Source organism: Amyelois transitella, chromosome 6 (assembly GCF_032362555.1).
Source record: "Amyelois transitella isolate CPQ chromosome 6, ilAmyTran1.1, whole genome shotgun sequence".
Lineage (NCBI taxonomy): Eukaryota > Metazoa > Arthropoda > Insecta > Lepidoptera > Pyralidae > Amyelois > Amyelois transitella.
This window is the reverse complement of record NC_083509.1, coordinates 1,989,091-2,011,838: the sequence shown is the minus strand read 5'-3', so window position 1 is coordinate 2,011,838 and position 22,748 is coordinate 1,989,091. Positions and strand designations below refer to the sequence as shown.

Genomic DNA, 22,748 nt, shown 5'->3' with positions numbered 1-22,748 from the left:
TAGCAAGCAGTCATTATTTGAATTTCGATTCCATCAGAAAACCATACAGCTGAACGTGGCCTTTCAGTCTTTTCTGTTGGCTCTGTCTACCCCGCAGCGGATATAAACCTGACTATATAGTAAGACTCAAAACTTTTTTTTCTTTAATTTAATTTTAATTTCTATTAGACAGACTTTTGAATTCATACAAAATAAATGTAGCTGGCATGAGCAAGTTCTAAAATATAATTTAAAAGATATTAAAACTTGCTCATGCATTCTAATGGGTGCTTTTAAGTATTTAATATTCATAATTATGAGATCTAATGTATAAAAGTCAGCTACTAATATTTTGGCACTAACATTATAATTTAAACGACAGTTCTATGTTAATATTATTATAACTTAAGTGTAGGAATTTTACCATCAAGACGTGTTTAAAACAACAGATAAGATTTTATTAAATGTATAAATTAAGCTATAAAGAATTTGGTATTTTTCACAATAGTAAAAAATTATATGTCACAATGCAGTTTCAAAAAACTGATGATAAAAAGATACTTCAATGAATTAACTCTATATATTATGTAATGTAATATAAAAACATAAAGTTTCAGTGAATTAAGTAATTATGAATGATGAAAATAATTAGTGATGAATGTAAATGAAGCGAAAGGAGTATGCATTGATCGTGGCAAGTGGATAGTTATAGTAATTTAAATAAAAATCTCAATCCTATCCTTAGGCCAAACAGCTGAATGTGGCCTATTCTCCTATACCTATTCTATGAGTATATTCAAGACTTTTGGCTCTGTCTACGCTGCAAGTGATATAGGCGTGTTTATATGTGTACTTATTATTGCATAAGTAGAAACTTAAGACTATGTTTTTACTGTTTTAAGAAAGTATATTTATTTTCTATTGTATTTGTTTACCGATGGGTTATAAAATATACTTAGCAGATGATTTTATTTTATTTTATATACCTAATTTAGTAGGTATTTATTATATAATATAGTATCGTTGGGCTAGTATCCCATAAGACATGTATCAAACTTACTTTTAGTGCTAGCTCAATCTGTGTAATATATCCCGTATATATATATTTATTATTTTTAGTAAGAACACAACAAAGGATTGAACCAATTCAGTATCACTTCTCAAAGTTATGTCTTTTAATATCGATGCAAATATGTTGGTGGGCGTCGGTGTTGAATGTCGGAGCCGGCTGCGCCTGCGCCCAATCGCCGCGGTGAAAGGGAATCTGCGTCATAACACCAAGTATATTATAGGAGATCAAACGGCCTTGTCGACTCGATTATGTAGTTGGTACTTATAAAATTGGACGGCCAACTTGCGACTAATTGGGTGAAAAATAAAGTATTTATTATTACTTTATTTTTATTGTCTTTGTCTAAATGTTATTTATAATAATGTGGAGGTGGCTTTTGAGTGTTATCGACACGTAAAAATATCTATCTAATATTATGCTTGAACAACTCAAAATCATGTTATCGAAATATGGTCGTAATAACGAAGACTTGGTACATCTTTTCATTCACCACAATCCCTACATACTTATTTTGCTTCATCCACATTTATACATCTTTTCGTGCAAATTCGGCGATTTGGTCGACTTAAGGTACTTTTAACCTAACACTATATTTTTTTTTAAATTATTATTTGTGTATTTGACTATGTTTATAATAATAACTATGTGTGTGCGCACGTTTTTGGGTTCCAGTCCAGATCTCAGTGTATAGTATACATACATACATATATTAATTTGGACGATGTAATTGTTTGTAACCTGTTGTATATACCTCAAGTGAATAAATAATAAAAAAATAAACCTGACCAGAACGTCCTCAATTTGATTAAGCTACGTTATTATACATTGTCATTTTATTGAAAAGTACAGTTATAATTTTATTAGCCGGTTGCATAGTAACAAAATATGGCTGGCAGTACTTACGAGTGTTTTGTTCAAGTCACGACGGGAAAACCAAGAACCTTGAAGACCGGTTCCGATCGACAAACGCACGACTTCCAACTTTGTCCATAGTAAACGTTGAAAACAGAATGTCGTCTATGCAAAAGTTTTTTTTTAATAGCCAATTTTGTTACCCACTGCTGAACAAAGGCCTTCTCTCCTCCATCCACAATTCTCTATCTGAAGAAGTTCATAATTCTTTTTTCAAAAACTTTCATCTTAATTCTTGATTTCAGATGGCAGATATTATCAAAAATGTAAAGTTTTGTTAAAAGCAGTAGTAGAGATGTATTGAGAGTAATTGGCATGTTTATTGTTTAGTAGGCTAAGATATCTTTCCACTTTTCATGATCCCTGCATATTCCCTTTGAATTCAATTTTTTTTTTACTCCAAATAAAACAAGATTTGTTACAGTATATTTTAAAAACAGAAAATCATCATTTCTATATAATAATTTAATTTTACAATTAATATTAAAAAATACCAACTGATTGCAATTAAAGTTGTGACTTTATTGTTGAATTTATTAACTTTAATATTACAACATATGATGCAAATTGCAAGTATATACAGAAATCTAAAGTACCTATTTATTATTCTCCTCACTTCTTAAGTGTATGTAATTTAAAAAAATGCACTTAATTTTTTTTAATAAATTAGAACATTTTAACATTTACACTATGTATATTTGAATGCAGAGACACACAGCGACATCTAACGAAAAATAAAGGAACTGTTATCATAATCTACAAAAACTTTGGAACAGGTTATACGAGAACGTGAACAACGTATAAAAATACAATACACTGCACACGAACGAACATAAAGATGACGTTATTATATGTTTTTGTTCATATTCTTGGTAAAAAAAATACATAAAATCACGCCTGTTTCTTGGAGGGATAGGCAGAGACTACATCTTTCCACTTGCCATGATGTGTGAATTTTTATGCTCAATTTATGTATTTTTATGTTCAATTTTTTTTAATGTTCTTGTGAATTGTTGGTTAAAAATGTACATGTTGTTTATTTGGAATTTAAACCAATTAGAGATGAAGAAGATTTTTCCTATTATTATATTTTATTTTTATTTATAAGTATATTACTTAATATTACTTAATAACGAACGATAAAAGAAAAAACGTATAAGTACCATCCAGTGAAAAAGGCTTTTCCCAGAAATAAGCTTACACTACTATTATTGACGACAGCTTAACAATTTATCATTTTAATCAAATTAAATAATAATTAAAATAAATACCAGAAAAAAACATAACAGTAAAAAAAAATACTATTTATAAAAAGCTTTCCTTAGCAATAACCAGAATGCAGTTTAATTACTCTATCAGTAGACTATAATCTTTTTGAAAAGATAAGACAAATATGACTTATAACGCAGTATTAACTGTTTATACCTTCTAGGGGATAATTTAAAGTGATAAAATATAATCTTATCGTAAATAACACGTGAACTTTGTTCTCTATGATAACTTATCGATAAGTATTGTAAGAAATAAAACGATATGTCACAAAGAAATGTACGTATTAACAGTTTGGCAGCTCAGATGAGAATATTGCGCGTTATTAATTAAAACTTTAAGTTGATTAAAAGGTTAAGTGCAATAGTTTAATGAATAAATAGAGATGTATTCGACAATGTGGGGAGATAGGTTCTATGGATTTTACCGCGGCACTGAGGAATATCAGGTAATTTATCGGCTGAAGATAGCGTTAAATTGTATGATCTCATGATACAAAATATGTATTTGACTTTTTCTGAGAAATCACTATATTATAATAGTAAGTAAAGTTTGTTTTTAGGTGAACCCTTTTTTTTCTATTTCATTGCATTTCTAGCTAAATATAGGAGTCTTTTAAGGTCTTCACGTCTTAACTGATTTCTATATTTATTTATTATATCTATTTTAGACAGATATTGTGATCTAAATACGTAAAAGTGTAGTATATTCCTAAATAAAAAGGATTTTATTGCGACTGTATACTTTATCGTATGATGCTGACGTTTTAGTGATAACGAATAATTTTTATAATAACTTTGGTGATAGTGGTATAATGATAACACATTTTTACTTAATAAGTAGATTTATTAAATAGAATAAAAGATAAAAAGTTTAATTAAAATATTTAATAAAATATATTAAAATAATAAAATGTTGAAAGGCCAACGTAATTTTTCGTAATATCACGTTTAGATTAACTTACATGATCATCGTTATTGATTCTTCTTAAAACAACTAAGATATATATTGTCATTTTTATAATTACAATCCTCTCTTCTTTCTTCGTCCACTTTACACGATCTTTGCATAATTTTCCTCAAATTAATCTAAACTGTCTCTAAGAACGTGCCAATTCACTGCATTGTGTTTGCACGTCTACGAGTATATATAAATTTTCAATATCTTATGTAAGCGGGATTGCCGTTGACTAACTCTGCCTTATGTCACTTGGAAATCCATTCAAAGAGCATTCGCCCACTTGTCAATATTGGACAAAAACTTGTGATGTGTGATTTAATAACATATCATCACGTCTATATCCCTTGCGGGGTAGGTCAGTCATCAAAAGACAGAAAGGCCATGTTCAGCTGTTTGGCTCAATGATAGATTTAAGATTTAAATAGTGAAAGAAGAGTCCTTATTTTGTAAGCATATCCCTTAGTCGCCTTCGTCAGAATATTAAAGGAAAAAAAATGGTGTTCCTTATAACCTACTATGGTTCATTGAAGTACTAATTACCTAATGGTTTTTCAAAAAACGTTCTATTGTCTTTTTAAGTACAAATATTTGCAACTTATTAAATCACTATCTCTAAAAAAACTGCATCAAAATCCGTTGTGTAGTTTTAAAGAACTAAGCATACATACATACAGACATAGGGATAGACGCTGGAAGACGACTTTATGCTATGTAGTTTAGTGCACCAAAACATAAGCTGTAAAAAGTAAGCTCGTTGATGTCTTCCGAAGGCGCGGAATGGATATGCTTTGCGCAAGGCCATGTGTCGTGAAAAATTAACACAAAGTGATAGAGATTTGAACATTAAATACAATTACATAACATTTTTAATATCACAGATACAATAGTGCCGTGTGGATCCTGGCATCAATAAAAAAATAATAGGAACACTCCATCTTGTTCCCATGGATGTCATAAAATGCGTCTAAAGGATAGGCTTAAAAAATAAGGACTCTTCTTTTAGGCAATGGGCTAGCAACATTCCACAATTTGATTCTCAATTATATTATTAGGCCAAACAGCTGAACGTGGCTATTAGTCTTTTCAAGACTGTTGACTCTGTCTACCCCGCATAGGATATAGACGTGATTTTATGTATGTATGTAGATTCAATCAAGGCAAACGGCTGAAACTTGGAATTATATTTTTAAGTGATGGGCTAACAATCTTACGTTATATTACAATACAGAATACACTTTCAACCAAAATTGTTAGTAGTATTTAATTTTAGATAACGTTCAGTCTAAAATCTTTAAAAATACGCCAGCTGTTAGCTACATACTGTCATAATTCAGTTTTCGCGCGCAAACTATAAAACAAACAGTCTAATTATAAAACTGTAGTCTACACACATACAAACATACATTTGCATGACGGCATCCGATATTTCCCACGATTCCCGCGTCATACGTATATAAACATAGGTACATACAAACATACATATGTATTAATAATACAGGTTTTACACAATGATGCGGTACAACATATATCTATATAAAAAGTATGCAGACAGATTTGTCTGTGTGTAAAACTTGCAATCATTTTGTGTATGTGTCGTCGCCTGTATCGAGCATAAAATAATCATAAAACAGAAAGATCTCACGTTAAGTATAAAATATATAAATAATAGAGGCCGCCCGCGACTTCGTCCGCATGGAAACACTATCAATTCCGCGGAAACTCTGGAATAAAAAGTAGCCTATGTTATTTTGGGTCTTTAGCTACCCGCATACCAAATCTCATCGTAATCGGTTCAATAGTTTTTGCGTGAGAGTAACAAACATCCATACTGACATCCTGACATATTTATTTTATTTTATTTTATGCAATTAAAACCTCTGTTCTTTTTTTATTTTTTACGATAAGTATTAAAAGACAATGAATGGAATAACGTCATGACTTAGGTCACAAACGTCACTGATTTTTCAATGAATTAGTGGAACTATATTGGTTTCCCGATAGAGCGTCGTGTGTGACGAATCTATCATTGATTTTTAATCGTGGGGAAAATCATAGTGATTATTGCGGTACTTAGTTATATAACTTTGTCATAAACGAGAATTGATAATAGTCTTGTTCTTCAATTTAACAGCTAACTCTTGGTGGAGTTAAATGGAGTTAATATAGTCGAAAAAATTGCACAATTAAACAGCTAACTCTTGGCGGAGTTAAGTGGAGGTAAGTAGAGTTAAGTGGCGTTAAATGGAGTTATTATAGTCAAAAAATTTGCATAGAAAAGAGATAATAATCTACTTGAGTTAGTTAATAAACAAAGTTACTTTTATTTTATGTGTAGACACTAGATAGAGACTACATCTTTCCATTTACATTCCCTAAATTTCGTAAAAGTCGAACAGAGGAACGACTTAAAAACTTAGGATTCTTCTAGGCGATGGGCTAGAAGACCTGTGGCTGAATTTCAATTCAGATTAACTTGGTTTTGTGTATGTTGTCATTATAAACTCGGTAACGGATAAAATCATATTTAAAATAATTTTCCGGGGGATTTCTTTTTTTGGGTTCACTAAAATTTTCGTAAAAGAATAAACTTTATATTCTAAAAATAATATTATTTTTGGAATATTTTAACCTATATTTTAGGATTTGTATTTTTTTTTAGTATTGTCTTACCAATTGTTATTGTGTTGAGTCGCTTAATTTTGTGAACAAAATTACATAATATGAAAGGAAGTACGAGTATGTTACTACAAACGGCACGGCTCTTGTGAATGGCAAATATATATTTTTTCGTGGTAAACATAAAATACAACACTTTTTTATGACATTTTGTATGATAATAACACTCAAGTGGAGAATGTAAATGCATTTCGAATAACAACATACAGTTAATTAAGTATGGAATAATACAACACGTGATAAATTTACAAATTGATTTTTAAAAGCTGTTACAATTTATTTAGGAAGTCCTAGAAAACGCGGATATTATTTTAATAGCCTAACGAATGGAAAAAAAGAAAAAAATAATTTGGACTGCCATTTCTCAGACGTCAGCGGGTAATTAGTTCGTGACGTTTAGACATACGGTTAAGAAGTAGGCTGTATTAGTTCAAGTGTACTTCCCAAAGTGACGCAGCCATCCATTGAGGCAAAGCCTCTGTGCGCCGGCGCAGAGCTCAGTGGCTGTGTGAACTATCCGACGCGCAGACGCACTTATGGACTAAAAATAAACAATTAAGATTGTAAGGTTACTTCAAGAGCCGGCCGGCGAATCATAACCTCAAAGTCAAGACTCTGAAGGCAGACATGGGCCCGTCAAACGTGCAACCCCCCACTTTTAAACGGAGTTGATTCTGTGAGTGCGGTTTTCGGTTTTTGATACAGTTTTAAAAGTGACTTTATTGACTTAATATGGAGGGTGAAAGTGGGCCGTATCAAGTGAGTTGACAAGTTTACGTTAGGTAAGATGACTTATCATGCAACGCATTATAGGAGATCGGTTTTTATATTAACGGTAAAGATTATTATGTTCTTTTGGATTTAATTGGAATATAATGACTGTTTTCGACTGGTGAACACCCCCTTTAGTCGTAGAAATACATTGCCAAAACCAACTTTAATGCGGTTCACATAAGAATCACCTTGACGAATATTTTCGATTAACGTCAATAGAGCTATAATTTATCACGGCTACACATAATGTCTTGGGAAACCCAAGTCTGTATAGCCATGTTTGGGTATTGTACTAAATTTGTTTTTGAGTTGGGAGCATCTGTGGCAAGCGACTACGGTATAGTTTCATCAATTCAGATCTCATCAACCATGGATCAGTGACTCTTGCGCAACGTACATCAGTTTGGATGTCAATCGATGCTCTTACGGTGATGCAAAACATCATGTGGTTACTATATTCAACTAAATGTGTGAAACCATGATATTAAATTTGAGCCGAAGAGGTCAGATGGGATATCATTTGACTTGCCCACTTCTAGGTCATGGTATCAAGGCGAACCCTGGGCTCCACCTCAGATGGAGGACGCGACCGGAACACACATCTGAATGATATTTCAGTGTTGAATTTTGCCTGTAAATGTTACAAAAGCTATAATTCAAACTAATGGGCAATTAAGCGTAATTTCTTGTAGACATCTAACAACGAGACCTGTATTATTATTGTAGTATTATTTAAATGTCCGTATGAAGTCACTAGGGTTTTACGAGTGTTATGGAGAAAATAAGACAAATGTCTGTTCGTTTTGACCGATTGTAGTTTAACCACTTGTACTTATCTAAGCGTTATGTAAAGTTTGGCCTGTCAAAGTTTATTGAAGCAATACTATTGATAGATTTAATTTGATGAACAAACAAAAGTATACTTTGCAACCTAACAGTGGTTATAATGTTAATGTATTGCGAAGTTATATTCTCCCCTTGACAACATTTTTAGTCTAGTAGACATCTCGGCTGTATACCTATTTGAAAATGTTATTCAATTCATTGACGTAACTACAGACAAACCTACCGAATTCTCGCGTGGTTAAAACCCCAAGGTCTCTAATTGTATCACAACCAGTACCCGAATCCACACGATATCGTCACGTACTACTTATCCGTGTTTAAATATCACTTCAAAATGGCTTTTAAATCAAAGATTACAAAGCCTTATTTGGCTTGAGTTAAAAAACGATAAGATCGTAGAACTTTTGGAGTAAGGAGCTACGAATGTTACTCTAGTATCGATACAATGAAATTACGTCATATAAGTTCATTGTCGATTTTTTTGTTGGTTTCCACTTCCTTGGTCTGGACGTATGAATGGAAGTTAAGGTGCCAATCCATTGGCTGGATATGCTTGATATAAAGCTATTGGCCTCTTGTCGCAATGGCAACGTTCCTTTTCTGCTAATGGGCTACAGTATTGCGTCAATGAACTCTTCTATATCAAGAGATTGTTGCACTTTTGATGGATTTCGCTCGAAGGCTGATATCGTCTGATCGCTGATATAATCTGGAAGCGTTGACGGAGAAGGTCTGCTTTCAGGAGTAGGATTATTCGTTCACGAAATTGTAAGTTAAATACTTAGTAGGCTCCATCATGTGGCATTATTCGCCATCACACCTGATAGAAGCTCAGTAATGAGAATATTTTAACTTAGGGTTTCACTTGCAGATAATTCTTTAAGTCGTTGGTGGAATTGCGTTTTTCTGTTTCAAATCTAAAGATAAAGTTCTAGTTAAGAAAACCAGAAGAGCGTTTAACGATACATTTCAAAAACCTGTGCAAAAATCGAAGAAGCTGTCAAGGTTTCATGCTGTTAAGGGTAACCCAAGCCACTTATTTTATTCTTGAAATAATGTTGCCTTAAAGGTAATTTTGAAATGTGAAACATGATGCTTGCAACACTTGTTCCATTTGAAAAATTTCAGCTTTTATGTCAAACTAATTTGATATTAGGTAGCAAATATCTTCTAGACGTTTCCGCGTACTGACGCCAAATAAAAATTGGACAAATTTATTCATGTATGTGCACGCACGTATAGCTTAGAGGCATAATAAATATATATATGTATAGATATACGCAAAGCCCGGATACTCTTAAAAAATTTATGGCTACTTATAAGTCGTTTAAATGAGCTTATTTTTTTTCGGTATTTTGCAATCGTGCAAATATTTTTAGGTTAATTTATTTCTATTATTATTTGCACGTGCTGTTTATTCTATTTTAGATGAACGTTTTTGTATCGATTCTTGAGAAACTATAAGTATCGATTGAAATGATCAATTTATATGTCAAGGTTCCTTTAACTATGTAGGTCTTACTTTAATATATTTGATATTTTTATTAAAAAGTTTAGGTTTTAAGTCAAGGGATTGCGAATTTACGTATAATATATATTATTTTCTGTTTTATAAAAAAATAATTGAAATACATAACTCTATATTAAATATATTTCATGTACAAGTAGTGGGTAGGGTTAGTGGGTTTATATGTTTTCAAAATTATAAATTTCTTATTCTTATCTTTAAAAATTGACATACTTATTTTCTTCTATCGTTCATTCATCTTATCGAAATATTGCAAATAGAATCCTATTAAAAAAAAATTTTTTTTCATTTGACACTGTACATAAAAATATTTTAAATAAACTAACAAAAAAATCATAAATTTATTACGGTATTCCCCATTTGATTTGCTATAGTTTGTCAGCATTAGATATCGCCCATTTGTCTCTGTCTACCATTTTACAAAAAACCTTTAAGGTGAATGACCTGAGTAAGTACCGTTACTATATTTGTAAGCTGGAGACAATGTAATTAGGACTAAATGTTTGTTTTCGTTTTCTTAATTGTTTCAAAATTGCACAATTCTGATGACACCGGCAATCCGGAAATACTAATGGCTTAATTAATTTTAAATAAAATATAAAAACTAATTGAACTATAGGAAACAAACTAAGTAATTTGATTCATGTTATAATTAAACACTCAAACGAAAACAAATATAATTAATTAATTTGTTTCATCTTGATGATTCATATTGTATTACATTTAGTTTAAAAATTGTTAATTTATTCTTTGTTCAAAGTCTACATTATTTCCCAATATGAGTAAATAAAAATATTTTTTTGTATTAGGCGACGGACTATGAACTTTTTATTATTCAGTAATTCTTTAGGCAGTAATATAGCTTCTACTTTTACACATTAATTTACTCGTAAAAGTATAAAATGTTGATTCATACTTTCATTATCAATCATTTGTTGACCGAATGATTTATATCAAGTAAACACATTTTGAAGTCAAAGACCAAATTCTTAATCTTTTGATGAACCACACCTTACAAAGAAACTTAAGAATTTTTATTGTACCTACTTTGAAAATAAACATTAGTATACGATTTTGATCCCACTAAGTTAAAAAAAGTTGGATTAAGCTTTAATTCACGAAGATAGGTAAGTACCTAGGTGCACAGGTAGGCTTTGTCCACTAGAAATATCCTTTTTACTTTTTACGACATTAAAATCAAGTTCAACTGCCAGTTACATTTAAGTGTAATTACGTGGGAAACATGTAAAGTGTTGCCATTGTAAAAAAAAGTGGTAGGAATATGTTGATTACCTGTTCCGACCGGTTTTACTTGAAATTTTCACGGCGGAAAATCTGTGATGAATTCTCAGTTATGTGCCACATTTGAGATGGGACTGTCATTGTTGAGAGTGAGTTAATATTCATCTGTATATATGTATAATAAAATCGTAAATGAGCAGTGTCTGTACATTGAATATTTTTTCTGAAAAATCAATGATATAAATTTCTTGTAAAATTATTTAATTTTAAGAATGTTTTCAATTAAAATTAACTGTTACTGTAGGCAGTTTTTTCTTAGGATAAATTAAAAGTTCTCATTTAGTAAGTTCTTATTTGGGAATTATATTTATTCACTAAAGGAAGAGACTTTTTATTATTTATTTTTAAAATTTTCTGAAAAATCTTATTGAAAAACGCCGTAGCTATCCTACCGTTCTTGAATTAGTTGCTACATCATGACTTTCGTAGTTTTGATCACTATCTATATATATAAAAGCGAAAAACACTCACTTAGGAATCACGAAATCTCGAAATCTACTAAGCCAATAAAGATGAAATTTGGCAGGAAGGTAGATTTTAATTAGGAGGGATCCACTAAGAAAGGATTTTTGGAAATTCAATTCCTAAGGGGGTGAAATAGGGGTTGCAAATTTGTATGAAACTTCGTCATTTTTAGTGTGGGATAATTACTTGAAATTTTAGATTTAAATTTACGGTTAGATTTAAATAATAATCCATTAATTGGATTTTGAAAATTGCATTCCTAAGGGGGTGAAATAGGGGTTGCAAGTTTATATGAAACTTCTGCATTTTTATTGTTGGACACATGAAATTTTAGATTTTATATGATTAGATTAAAATAATAATTCATTAATTGGATTTTGAAAATTGTATTACTAACGGGGTGAAATAGGGGTTGCAAGTTTGTATGAAACTTCGTCATTTTTAGTGTTGAACACATTAGATTTAAATTCACGGTTAGATTAAAATATTAATTCATTTCTTGGATTTTGAAAATTGCATTCCTATAGGAGTGAAAAAGGGGTGGTAAGTTTGTTAGAAACTTTGTCATTTTTAATGTTGGACACATGAAATGTTAGATTTGTTTAGTAAAAAATTCAAATGCAGTAATAATATTTTAAAAATTGCATTCCTATCGCGGTGAAATAGGGGTTGTAAATTTGTAGGAAATTTCGTCAATTTTAACATTGGGCACATGAATTTTAGAATTAAATTTTGGTAAGTATGAAATAATCATTTAAACATTGGATTTTGAAAACTGCATCTCAAGGGCGAAAAATAAGGGTTGGAAGTTTGTATGAAACTTCGTTTTTTGATGAGTGTCGAAGTGCGAGAAGTCTTAAATATTGGTTAGTAAAAAATACGTTTCGGTTGCGGAAAGCAGGATGGCACTAAATAGGATGGGATGGGACAGGATAGGACTAGACGGGGCAGGACGGGACACAACAGGTTGGGACGGGACGGAACGGGACAAGACGGGAGAAGGCATATGAATTTAAATCAAATATAAACATAAAACAGTCCCGCACGATACGATAAAAATGGGTGAAATTTTGTGGCGTATCCTTATAACCTAAAATACATTTGTGCGGGCGAAGCCGCGGGCAAAAGCTAGTATACTATATTTAGAACGCTTTGACGTTTTGTAAATAAACTTTAGCTAGAACTCTGTTTAGTTTGACACATCTGGCGAATCGTAGTCATGACGTCAAGTGGCCAAGATCACGTCACTATGGACGTAGGAATATACTATATATGTAATATAGGAGACATGCTCGACTTACAAGATTTAATAATTAAAAAGTGTGCGTTATTAGATCACCGGTAATAGTGCTAAAATTTGAAATATTCTTCTAAGGTTCTTTTAACTGTTTTCCCCATTTATAATACAACTCGAGCAAGTAAACGCGAATTTGTAGGCGATGGCACTAATGCAATTCCATACAAATTTGTGAATACTTGCTCGACGCGTTTGATCGAGTAAAACTCGCGCTAACCATTCAGAAGACAATTACTGGATTATTTCTTTTATATGGCTCTATCAGATCTGAGACTCACGTATGGGTCCTTGTCAAATAATTTTTATTTATATCTTTTTTCTTTGTCAACAGATGCCACAGACGGTGCCACGGTCCGGGTGCAGCCCGCCGTCAGCGTCACAGGACGAGAGGGCAGTCCCGGGCTCCCCCGCCGACCTGCACCACCTCCTCCGCCTCCTCGGCGCCGCCTCACCCCCTGACTCCATGCTGCACTCCCCCCCAAACCCACACTCCAAACCACCCCCACCCTATCCGGAAGACAACAACTTCCTCGAACGATTATACGACTTCGAATATCAAAATCCGTCCCCAGCATCAGAAGACACAATCCCCACAGTCGCACTCCAACCGCCCTCACCCTACAATATCCAATACAACTCCCCACCAGTCTACATAAAGGAAGAACCAAACAGACTCTCCGTCCCTGGATTCGCTTCTCCATACCCCTTGTCCCCTTCAGGGTCCTGCGCGTCCTACGGCAGTCAAAACCACTACTCATCGCCAGTACCACAACACGAAGAATACATCGACATCGAAGAACTACTTAAAGAAAATCAAATATTACAAGAGAGTGTACAACACACATACGTCACACCAAAAATTGAAATTGAGGAGCCGAGAGATCACATTCTCCTTAGGTCAGCGCTCGAAGATACGACGTTTCAAAAACGGTTTAATTTAAAACCTATCCCATTGGAATTGGGTACAGTGAAAATGGAAGAGAGCAGTGGAGGTGATGACGCGTTGGTGGCGCCTGATATCGACCGCGTGCTGTCTATGGCAATTGAACAGTCGAAAAGAGATGTGGACAATACTTGCACAGTGCTGGGAATCTCACCAGGTGAGTCTCAATCGATCATTAATCTAGACATTAGTCATATACCTCATTAGTTGTATAACATAAAAGGCAAAAATACATTCTTGTATGATGTTAATGTCATGAGAACAATAAATTCATATTTACTCGGTCTTAACATCAATACTATTGGAGTAGTAATTAATGACGTCACTTGATATTTAAGTCTGCAAAAAATCAAGTGTTTCCACGTAGATAACATGTCAGCTACTGAACACAGCGCGATTGTAAATTGATTCCGAGAACTTGATGATTGCTTACGTAATCCTCGTCCACTGCTCATCGCTTTAAGGCATCAAAGGCTCGAGAACGGCGATTAATATTAACATTAAGATGTTTTTGATTAAGTGAGAATATCATTAAAATAAGAACATGACTAAAAATAAATCTGACATAGGTTCTTATTTCTACACTCGAGTTAAATAAACAATGGGACATGAGAAAGGCATCATGGGTCGAATTATATCAGACATTTTGAACAAAGTACTTGAAATAGAATTTGTATGTTATGACAGTTATAACAGGATCATGTTTCTCTTTAGATCCAATGCTATGGAGTACAGGAGACGTGAAGTCGTGGGTGATGTTCACACTGCAACACTACAACTTGCCGATGGTCCCTGTGGAGTATTTCGCGATGGACGGAGCTGCACTTGTAGCCTTAACAGAAGAAGAATTCAATCAAAGGGCACCACAGGTAAACCTTACATTTAGTTACAATTACAAATTTAAGTCAAATGAAATTCTTGAAAGTCAAAGAAATTTAATTTTAAAGCTGTTCTCTTCTCTTCAAACTAAAGAGCCATAGATCTATGAAAAAGAGGGTTAATATCTAAGTTTTATGGATTCCATATCGGGTTAAGATGTTTGGAGATTTTCTGTCTATGTCTAAAAGGCTTCTTAAACCAATTAGTATTCAACTTGAGTGATGTACGAGTACGTTCACTCCTGACAATGATGAAAACATACATTTTGTATTAAATGATACTCCGATTAACGTTTAACCCTGAAATGAATCGAGGGCGTGTGATATGAGAACAAAGTCTATAATGTGAATCGACAAGCAACTGATAATATGAATGTTTACATTGATAGATCACACGCCGCTGTGATGACCCTAGAGAGTCAAAGTCACATGAAAATTATACAAGAAAATACATTTGAATTTTTACTAAACTCACGAGTATTGTAATTTTGTGTAGTTTTTAACAACGTATATATATTGTAAAATATATGTCTCTTAGAGTGGTGTTTTTTTTTTAAATGTAACAAGCTGAGTTTTACAAGAAATTATTTCAACAGAATTTCTACATACATACATACATATAATCACGTTTATATCCCTTGCGGGTAAACAGAGCTAGCAGTCTTGAAAGACTAATAGGCCACGTTCAGCTTTTAGGCTTAATGATAGAATAGAATTTCTTGAGAACAAAATTCAGTTGATTAAAATTAATACTCACAAAAATGTCTGTAATTTAGGAAACTATCAAAGCTTAGTCGATCCATAATTTGATCCTTAGATCATCAGTGGTCGTTTAAATAATTGCTTCCTATGTTTTTTGTGTTTGTTGGCTTACATCATTCCGTATTTCTTGGCTGGTGGCTTTAATAACAGATGATTCAATTTGTGGCGACTCACTGCAATGTTATGGATTGTGCCACTTTCCAAGATTTCTATATTTTCTTATGGCCAATGTAGTAATTAAACGTATTATCTACATCGTATTATTCGTATATTATTCTTTATCGTACAGTCAGGGACTAATAAACCTTCCTTCATATGATATTATAATATTTCAGCAGAAGAATATTAAAAAAGGCGCCGTGTGGTTCCCGGCGCCAGTACAAAAAAGAAAAGGACCACTCCATCTCTTTTCAATAGATTTCGTAAAAGGCGACTAAGGGATAGGCTTACAAACTTGGGATTCGTTTTTTTGCAAGCAACCTGTCCCTATTTGAATCTCAATTCTATTATTAAACCAAATATCTGAGCGTGGCCTATGAGTCTTTTCAAGACTGTTGGCTCTGTCTACCCCACAAGGGATATAGACGTGACCATATGTATGTATGTATTATCTATCAAATCAAATTTAGTAAAAAAAAATAATTGCTTCTTCTAATATGTACCTACGTCCCTTATGACCGGTTAAAAGTGAAAGACCATTCAAAGACCGTATATATTGAAATAATTATTTAGAGGCATTTCTTTCAAACTGTTGATGTCACATCATCAAATCAATGAAATCTCTATCTGTATGTAATGATCATTTATACTGTTGTTATTATAACTTGAAAAAATTCAAATTTTTCCTTAGCTTCAATTATCAGTTCAAGGAATATTAAAGAGCATTAAAGTACTTTACTTTTCCGATTGTAACTTGAGCCTTAAGTGTGATAACGTTATCAGTATTTGGCTTATGGCAACGAGTGTACGATAATAATTCCAATATTGTTTTAATAATGATGCAATGTTCTCTGTTGACGAATTCTTATATTTTTATTGCTTAATAGTGTTTGCACTTTTACGCGTTATATGTACTAGCTGTGCCCGCGACTTCGTCCGCGTGGAATAGTTATGGGCATCATTGAAGCCCTCAAGGATGAATAATTTTCCCCGTTTTTTTTCACATTTTCCATTATTTCTTCGCTCATAATAGTTGCAGCGTTATATTATATAGCCTAAAGCCTTCCTCGATAAATGGTCTATTAAACACAAAAATAATTTTTCAATTCGTACCAGTAGAGTCTGAGATTAGCGCGTTCAAACAAACAAACAAACTCTTCAGCTTTATAATATTAGTATAAAAGTATAGATATACATTATAGATATATATTTCTCCCTCTTCCTGAAGGCTTCAGGACGGGAATTCGTCAAGAAACGGTCGAGGAAATAAAACTTCAACTTAATATATAGTAGAACATTGAAATTTGCGCTTATTATTGATACGAGTAAGGTATGTGTTACGTGAATAAATCTTTTACGGTCAGCTTGTTAAGGAAATCCGTTTAGGGTAGCGTCGTTACCCATTTATTATGTAAGCCCGGTTGCTCTGCGACTTGTTAACAAACATAACATAAACATAAGCGATGCATTTTGCAACAATTATTTCGGTCAGCTTTTAATAGACCTCTGATATCTATACTAATATTATAAAGCTGAAGAGTTTGTTTGTTTGTTTTAACGCACTAATCTCAGGAACTACTGGTTCGAATTGAGAAATTCTTTTTGTGTTGAATAGACCATTTATCGAGGAAGGCTTTAGGCTATATAACATCACGCTTTAACTATTAGGAGCGAAGAAATTATGTAAAATGTGAAAAAAAAACGGAGTAAATTATTCATCCTTGAGGGCTTCAATGATGCCCAAAATAACTATTTCACGCGGACGAAGTCCCGGGCACAGCTAGTTTTTAATATATGTGTTTCTTAGTAACTATAACTGCGCCTTAAAACTTAATTTGTACGTAATATTTAAAAGATTTAATATTTAAACATTGACAAAAATATACCAAAAGACTCAATGGAAACACTTGCTTAATGACCACCCATTGAGACTAATTGCATAACGCAGTCGGTTTGAAAAGGTTGTCGCCGGCAATAGGTGGTTAATAGACACTGGTGCACTCGTTCAAGTGGCCAGGTAATTGTTGTCATCGTACGCGCCACCGCCTCGACTTTCTCCAAGGCCGATGAAAGTCTCATGGTGACATCGCTAACACGTTCCAATGCAACTACTTACTGCATACAAATTCTATTGAATGTTTCTGTAAAACAATGTGTATCTGCTGTCAAAATACCAAAAAAACGGAATTAAAGAACTGAATCTTTTAATAGAATGGAATCGTTTTCCAAAACTGATTCTGATTGATTTTAGTGCCGTGTGGTTTCCGGCACCAAAAAAAAAAGAATAGGACCACTCCATCTCGTTCCCATGAATGTCGTAAAAGGCGATTAAGGGATAGGCTTATAAACTTGGGATTCTTCTATTAGCCGATAACCCGTCACTATTTGAATCTCAATTCTATCATTAAGCCAAACAGCTGAACGTGGCCTATCAGTCTTTTAAAGACTGTTGGCTCTGGCTAGCCCGTAAGGGATGTATGTTAACTGATTAAGTAAGTATGTATGTATGTTAACTGATTTTTAATGAATTCAGTTAATTTACTGACATAAGTAAAAGATTTAAAAGTATTTTTATTAATTATGACGATATCTATTCCGTTCACATCTCTAAGTAAGAGACAGGGATGATCTAATGTTATTACATCATCGAGCGGATTTAAAACTTAAGGTATATTAATTTAAAAAATATACATAATACAAATAGCCAATTAATGAAATGTCTTAATGACAAAGAGTTGTTTATAAAAGCTTTTCTGTTTTGCTTCAGGGTGGTAGCACGTTATATGCACAGCTGGAGATATGGAAGGCTGCGAGACATGAAGCATGGAGAACTTCGCAATGGCCTGAACAGCAAGCTTCTCCGAAACCAACGCCTGCTGGTCTGCCATCAGCTGACGACATGAGTGATGGTGAGTTTTTACATACATACATACGGTCACGTCTACATCCCTTGCGGGGTAGACAGAGCCAACAGTCTGGATTAGATTGAATGGCCACGTTCAGCTATTTCGCTTTATGATAGAATTGAGATTTAAATAGTGACAGGTTGCTAGCCTATCGCCTAAGAAAGAATCCCAAGTTTGTGAGCCTATCCCTTAGTCGCCTTTTACGACATCCATGGGAAAGAAATGGAGTGGTTCTATTCTTTTTTGTATTGGTGCCGGGAACCACACGGCACCAATATAAGTAAGTTTTTATAAAAAAAAAATATAATAGATAAAGTGGCTGACAAATAAAATTGTCAGAACCGAAATGCCAAACTAAAAAGTATAGAAAGGAAAATAAAAAACAACAGGAACGATCATGGCTGACAAAGAAATAAGAATATAGCTAACCATGATCCAGGTTAAAGCTAAAAAAAAACTATAAACGTATATGAAATGTAGAACTGTAAAATTAAACACTTTAGAAAAAGGCTCATGGAAATTTACACATAAAAATTTGCATATTTTTCCACTCGGACTTTGGACACACTTTGGCAATTAAACGAATTACAATTGTTTCTCATCATTCTATTATAAATTCTTAAGTGGTAACTGTAAGCATTGCCCCGATTAGGGATAAATACGGGATGTATGTGTGTGTTGTAAATTTCAGTTGAAAAAATTGAAAAGTCAGAAGTTTGTCTCTTGTCAAAGCGATGTAGCACGGCGATGCATCAGTCCACTTGAATTGTGATCAACCGTTAGCAAACACTGGCACACATACGGACATACAAGACAAACTAGCTAATGATATATGGACAGGTGTGGAGACTTAGTAAACAAGTTTTGAGGAATTGAAAACACAAATAAAATTTTAAAGTGTGCGGGAATTAAATGATGCTGATGCATCATATAAATACTAACCTGAAATATTTGTATTACAATGATTTAGGCTTGAAATGTATTTTTGTTCAAGAGGAAAAAATTTAGTCTCAATTCTATACTAATCGCGTAAAATTTACTTTAAGTTTTTTATTGTTTCATCTTTAATCTAGTCAACATCAAAAACATCTATTAAAGAAACTATAACTATTATTGTGTTTTATAATAAACTAGGTTTTACTCGTAGCTTCGCCCGTGTGAATGAAGTTCCACCTACATAAAAATACAGAATTTCTTTTTCAAATCCCACTGGATCTATTTATTTTTACGGGGATAATAAGTACTCTCTAGACTCTTAATTCGCAAAATTTCAAGAAGACTGGTTCAGTAGATAACGCATAAAGAATCCAAACAATCAAATAAACTTACTTTCGCATTTATAATATTAGTAAGTTTTAATATTGATGTTAGAATTTGGACTGAGTGCACTGTCGGGACTCATATCATCAGGTGGATGACGAATAAATTTTAATAATTATAGTAAAATGTTATATTCATGGATAGTTTTGAATTCAATATGCATGTCACTAAGATAGTATATAACTGAGTGACATGCATGTTTGATTCACTCTGACTATGTGGTAAAATTGCTAAGTGGCATCAGATTTATCTCGCAATATTTATCAACCGCACAAACCAAGTGCAAGCTCTAATCTAAAATCAATGACCAACAATTTAGAATAATATGAATTGGATTCTAAGTCGTCCAATCAAGTACCACACCCAGATACAGTTAATCCATCAATCAGAGTCACGTCTTATTGCTATTCTGCAGTCCCTTACTTCAACTGGAAAGCCTTATACGTCTAGTCGGCTTTTTGTATCGTTTCCCGACGACCCAGTTTATATGGCTACTGGACCCCTGCAAGGTCGTATGTGTCTTCCACCACATCAGACATTACAAAAAATTTATTATCACCAACACATACGGCTCAAAATGCATCAAAACTCAACTTTCTTGTCCGCAAATTGCTTGCTGACGACTTTGAGTCGTAAGTGTCACTTTGTCCTAGGTTTCTTTCATTCGCTTCTCGGACATTAGCTTCTAGCCTGTTGGTTTCATCCTTATCCACCTGACTATACACGTCAAAATCGCTTACAGGAATTATTCGTTTCCTTCAAATCGTACATAAACATTCCGATCAACACTTGCTTTCTTCTTTAAATAGAATGTTGCTATTTAACTGTTGCGAACATCGGAGAGTTCTGTTTATACGTATTCGTTCGAATGTCGGTCTATTTGTTTATCTTTAGTTGAAAGCCAGCAGTAATCGAAAACTTTATTTACTGTGTATTCCGACCGTAAAATGTATAATATATACTTCAGAATAATTTCTATTTAAGATTTTTAAATTGATTATAGCTTCTAAAATATAAATAAATATTCGGTCTCAAGATGCATTTGGAGAGCTAAGTTTATTACTCATTTGCCCAACCCATCTTTCAGTGCAAAATCGAGATTTCTAAGGAATCATAATAAGTACAATAATCGTAATCAACGTTGTGGTCTTAAAGAATGTTACCTAATAAACCTTGGCTTATAGACACTTGCCCTAATAGAACGAGATACTGAAGAGGTTTTCTCTTCTGAAAATATGACCACCATTAAACCGAGCTACGACTTCAAAGAAGCTGTTAATAAAAACGATAATGTTCCCAGAAGACACGAGTTGCTAGTTTCTTGTGCCTCATAGCCCATATTATGGTCGATAATGATCCTAAATTGTTTATAATAATCCAGATTTCATGTCAATACGTGACTTAATATGCATATGGGTCACGTGTGGTAGTCACGTATTTTTATTACGTATCAATAGAATATTAAATCAAATTAAAATTTATGAACACTATATTTTTATCAGTTACTAGCTGTCCCGGCAAACGTTGTTTTGCCATATAAATCATTTTTAAGTAATTTCTAGTTTAAAAAATGATAAGGGTGGACAACCCTTATCACTGAGGGGTATGAAAAATAGATGTTGGCCGATTCTCAGACCTTCTCAATATGTTCACAAAATTTCATGAGAATCGGTCAAGCCGTTTTGGAGGAGTACGGGAACGAACATTGTGACACGAGAATTTTATACATAAGAAACGGAAATATGCCTTGAATGTTTTGTGTTCTTTTTAAAATAACAAATGAAACCAATATTTTTTGTCCAACAGACGAAGACTCTGAATCAGCGGGTACCAGTGCTAATACAGCTGGTGGGAAGGCAAAGTCTGGAAGCACACATATACATCTATGGCAATTTCTCAAGGAACTACTGGCGTCCCCACACATCCATGGATCTGCAATTCGGTGGTTAGATCGAAGTAAGTTGCTGGTACTCCATGATTCTAGGGAATTTGTTTAGGTATATAGATGATGTTTTAGTAGGGTAAAGTGAATGGAAACAATAATAACGAATATACATACAAAAGATTGACACATTTTTCCTGGTAGGATAGAGAAAGGTTACATCTTTTTATTTGCCATAATTTCTGCAAACTTTTTTTGTTTAATCCTAATTCATAGCTCTTCTCATGCAAGGTCGTCGGTTTAGGGTACTCTTATCCTGACGATACAAACGGAATATGTTAATATAAGTACGAGTAATTCAATAAAATTACTAAGAATCAGACGGTTACTCTTTGAGAGTGTGGACATTATTTTGTGGACAAAATACTCTTGATAGGTAATGTTACCTTTAAATTTTAATTTTCTTTACAATCCTCAATCCGTACATGCTCTTGAACTGCGATTTTTTTTATGTCTTCATTATGATACAATGTACTTTTCCATTTTATAACACAAGTAACTAAGAAGTCTGAAGATAAAAAGCTTTATCAGCGACTTTAAATTTATCATATTAGATCACTGTTGTGTGTCGCATTTTATTGATTTTAAAAACAACATTATCTGATTGTATTTTAAAGATTAAATTTTTATCTACTACGAGTATATGTAGGTGTGACGCAAAAGTTCACGTGATGTGTATTTTGTACTTTTATTATATTTACAGTAATTTTATTATATGGATAAGTTGATAATAATAGGATACTCTTAACTGAATCCTG

General features: G+C 33.1%; 1 protein-coding gene across 2 annotated transcripts in view; it reads left to right on the top strand.

The window, feature by feature from the left end:
* LOC106134575 (DNA-binding protein D-ETS-4) overlaps window positions 1–22,748 on the top strand; it is a 36,192-nt gene that overhangs the window by 10,542 nt on the left and 2,902 nt on the right. The window contains exons 1-5 of one of the 2 annotated variants that reach the window (XM_013334662.2): window positions 3,500–3,680; window positions 13,412–14,180; window positions 14,738–14,892; window positions 18,590–18,731; window positions 21,855–22,004. In XM_013334662.2, coding sequence (XP_013190116.1) covers window positions 3,618–3,680; window positions 13,412–14,180; window positions 14,738–14,892; window positions 18,590–18,731; window positions 21,855–22,004 — 1,279 coding nt within the window. In that variant the 5' untranslated portion in view covers window positions 3,500–3,617. Of the gene's footprint in view, window positions 1–3,499; window positions 3,681–13,411; window positions 14,181–14,737; window positions 14,893–18,589; window positions 18,732–21,854; window positions 22,005–22,748 lie in introns of those variants that run through there. The other variant, XM_013334663.2, reaches the window with a different exon arrangement.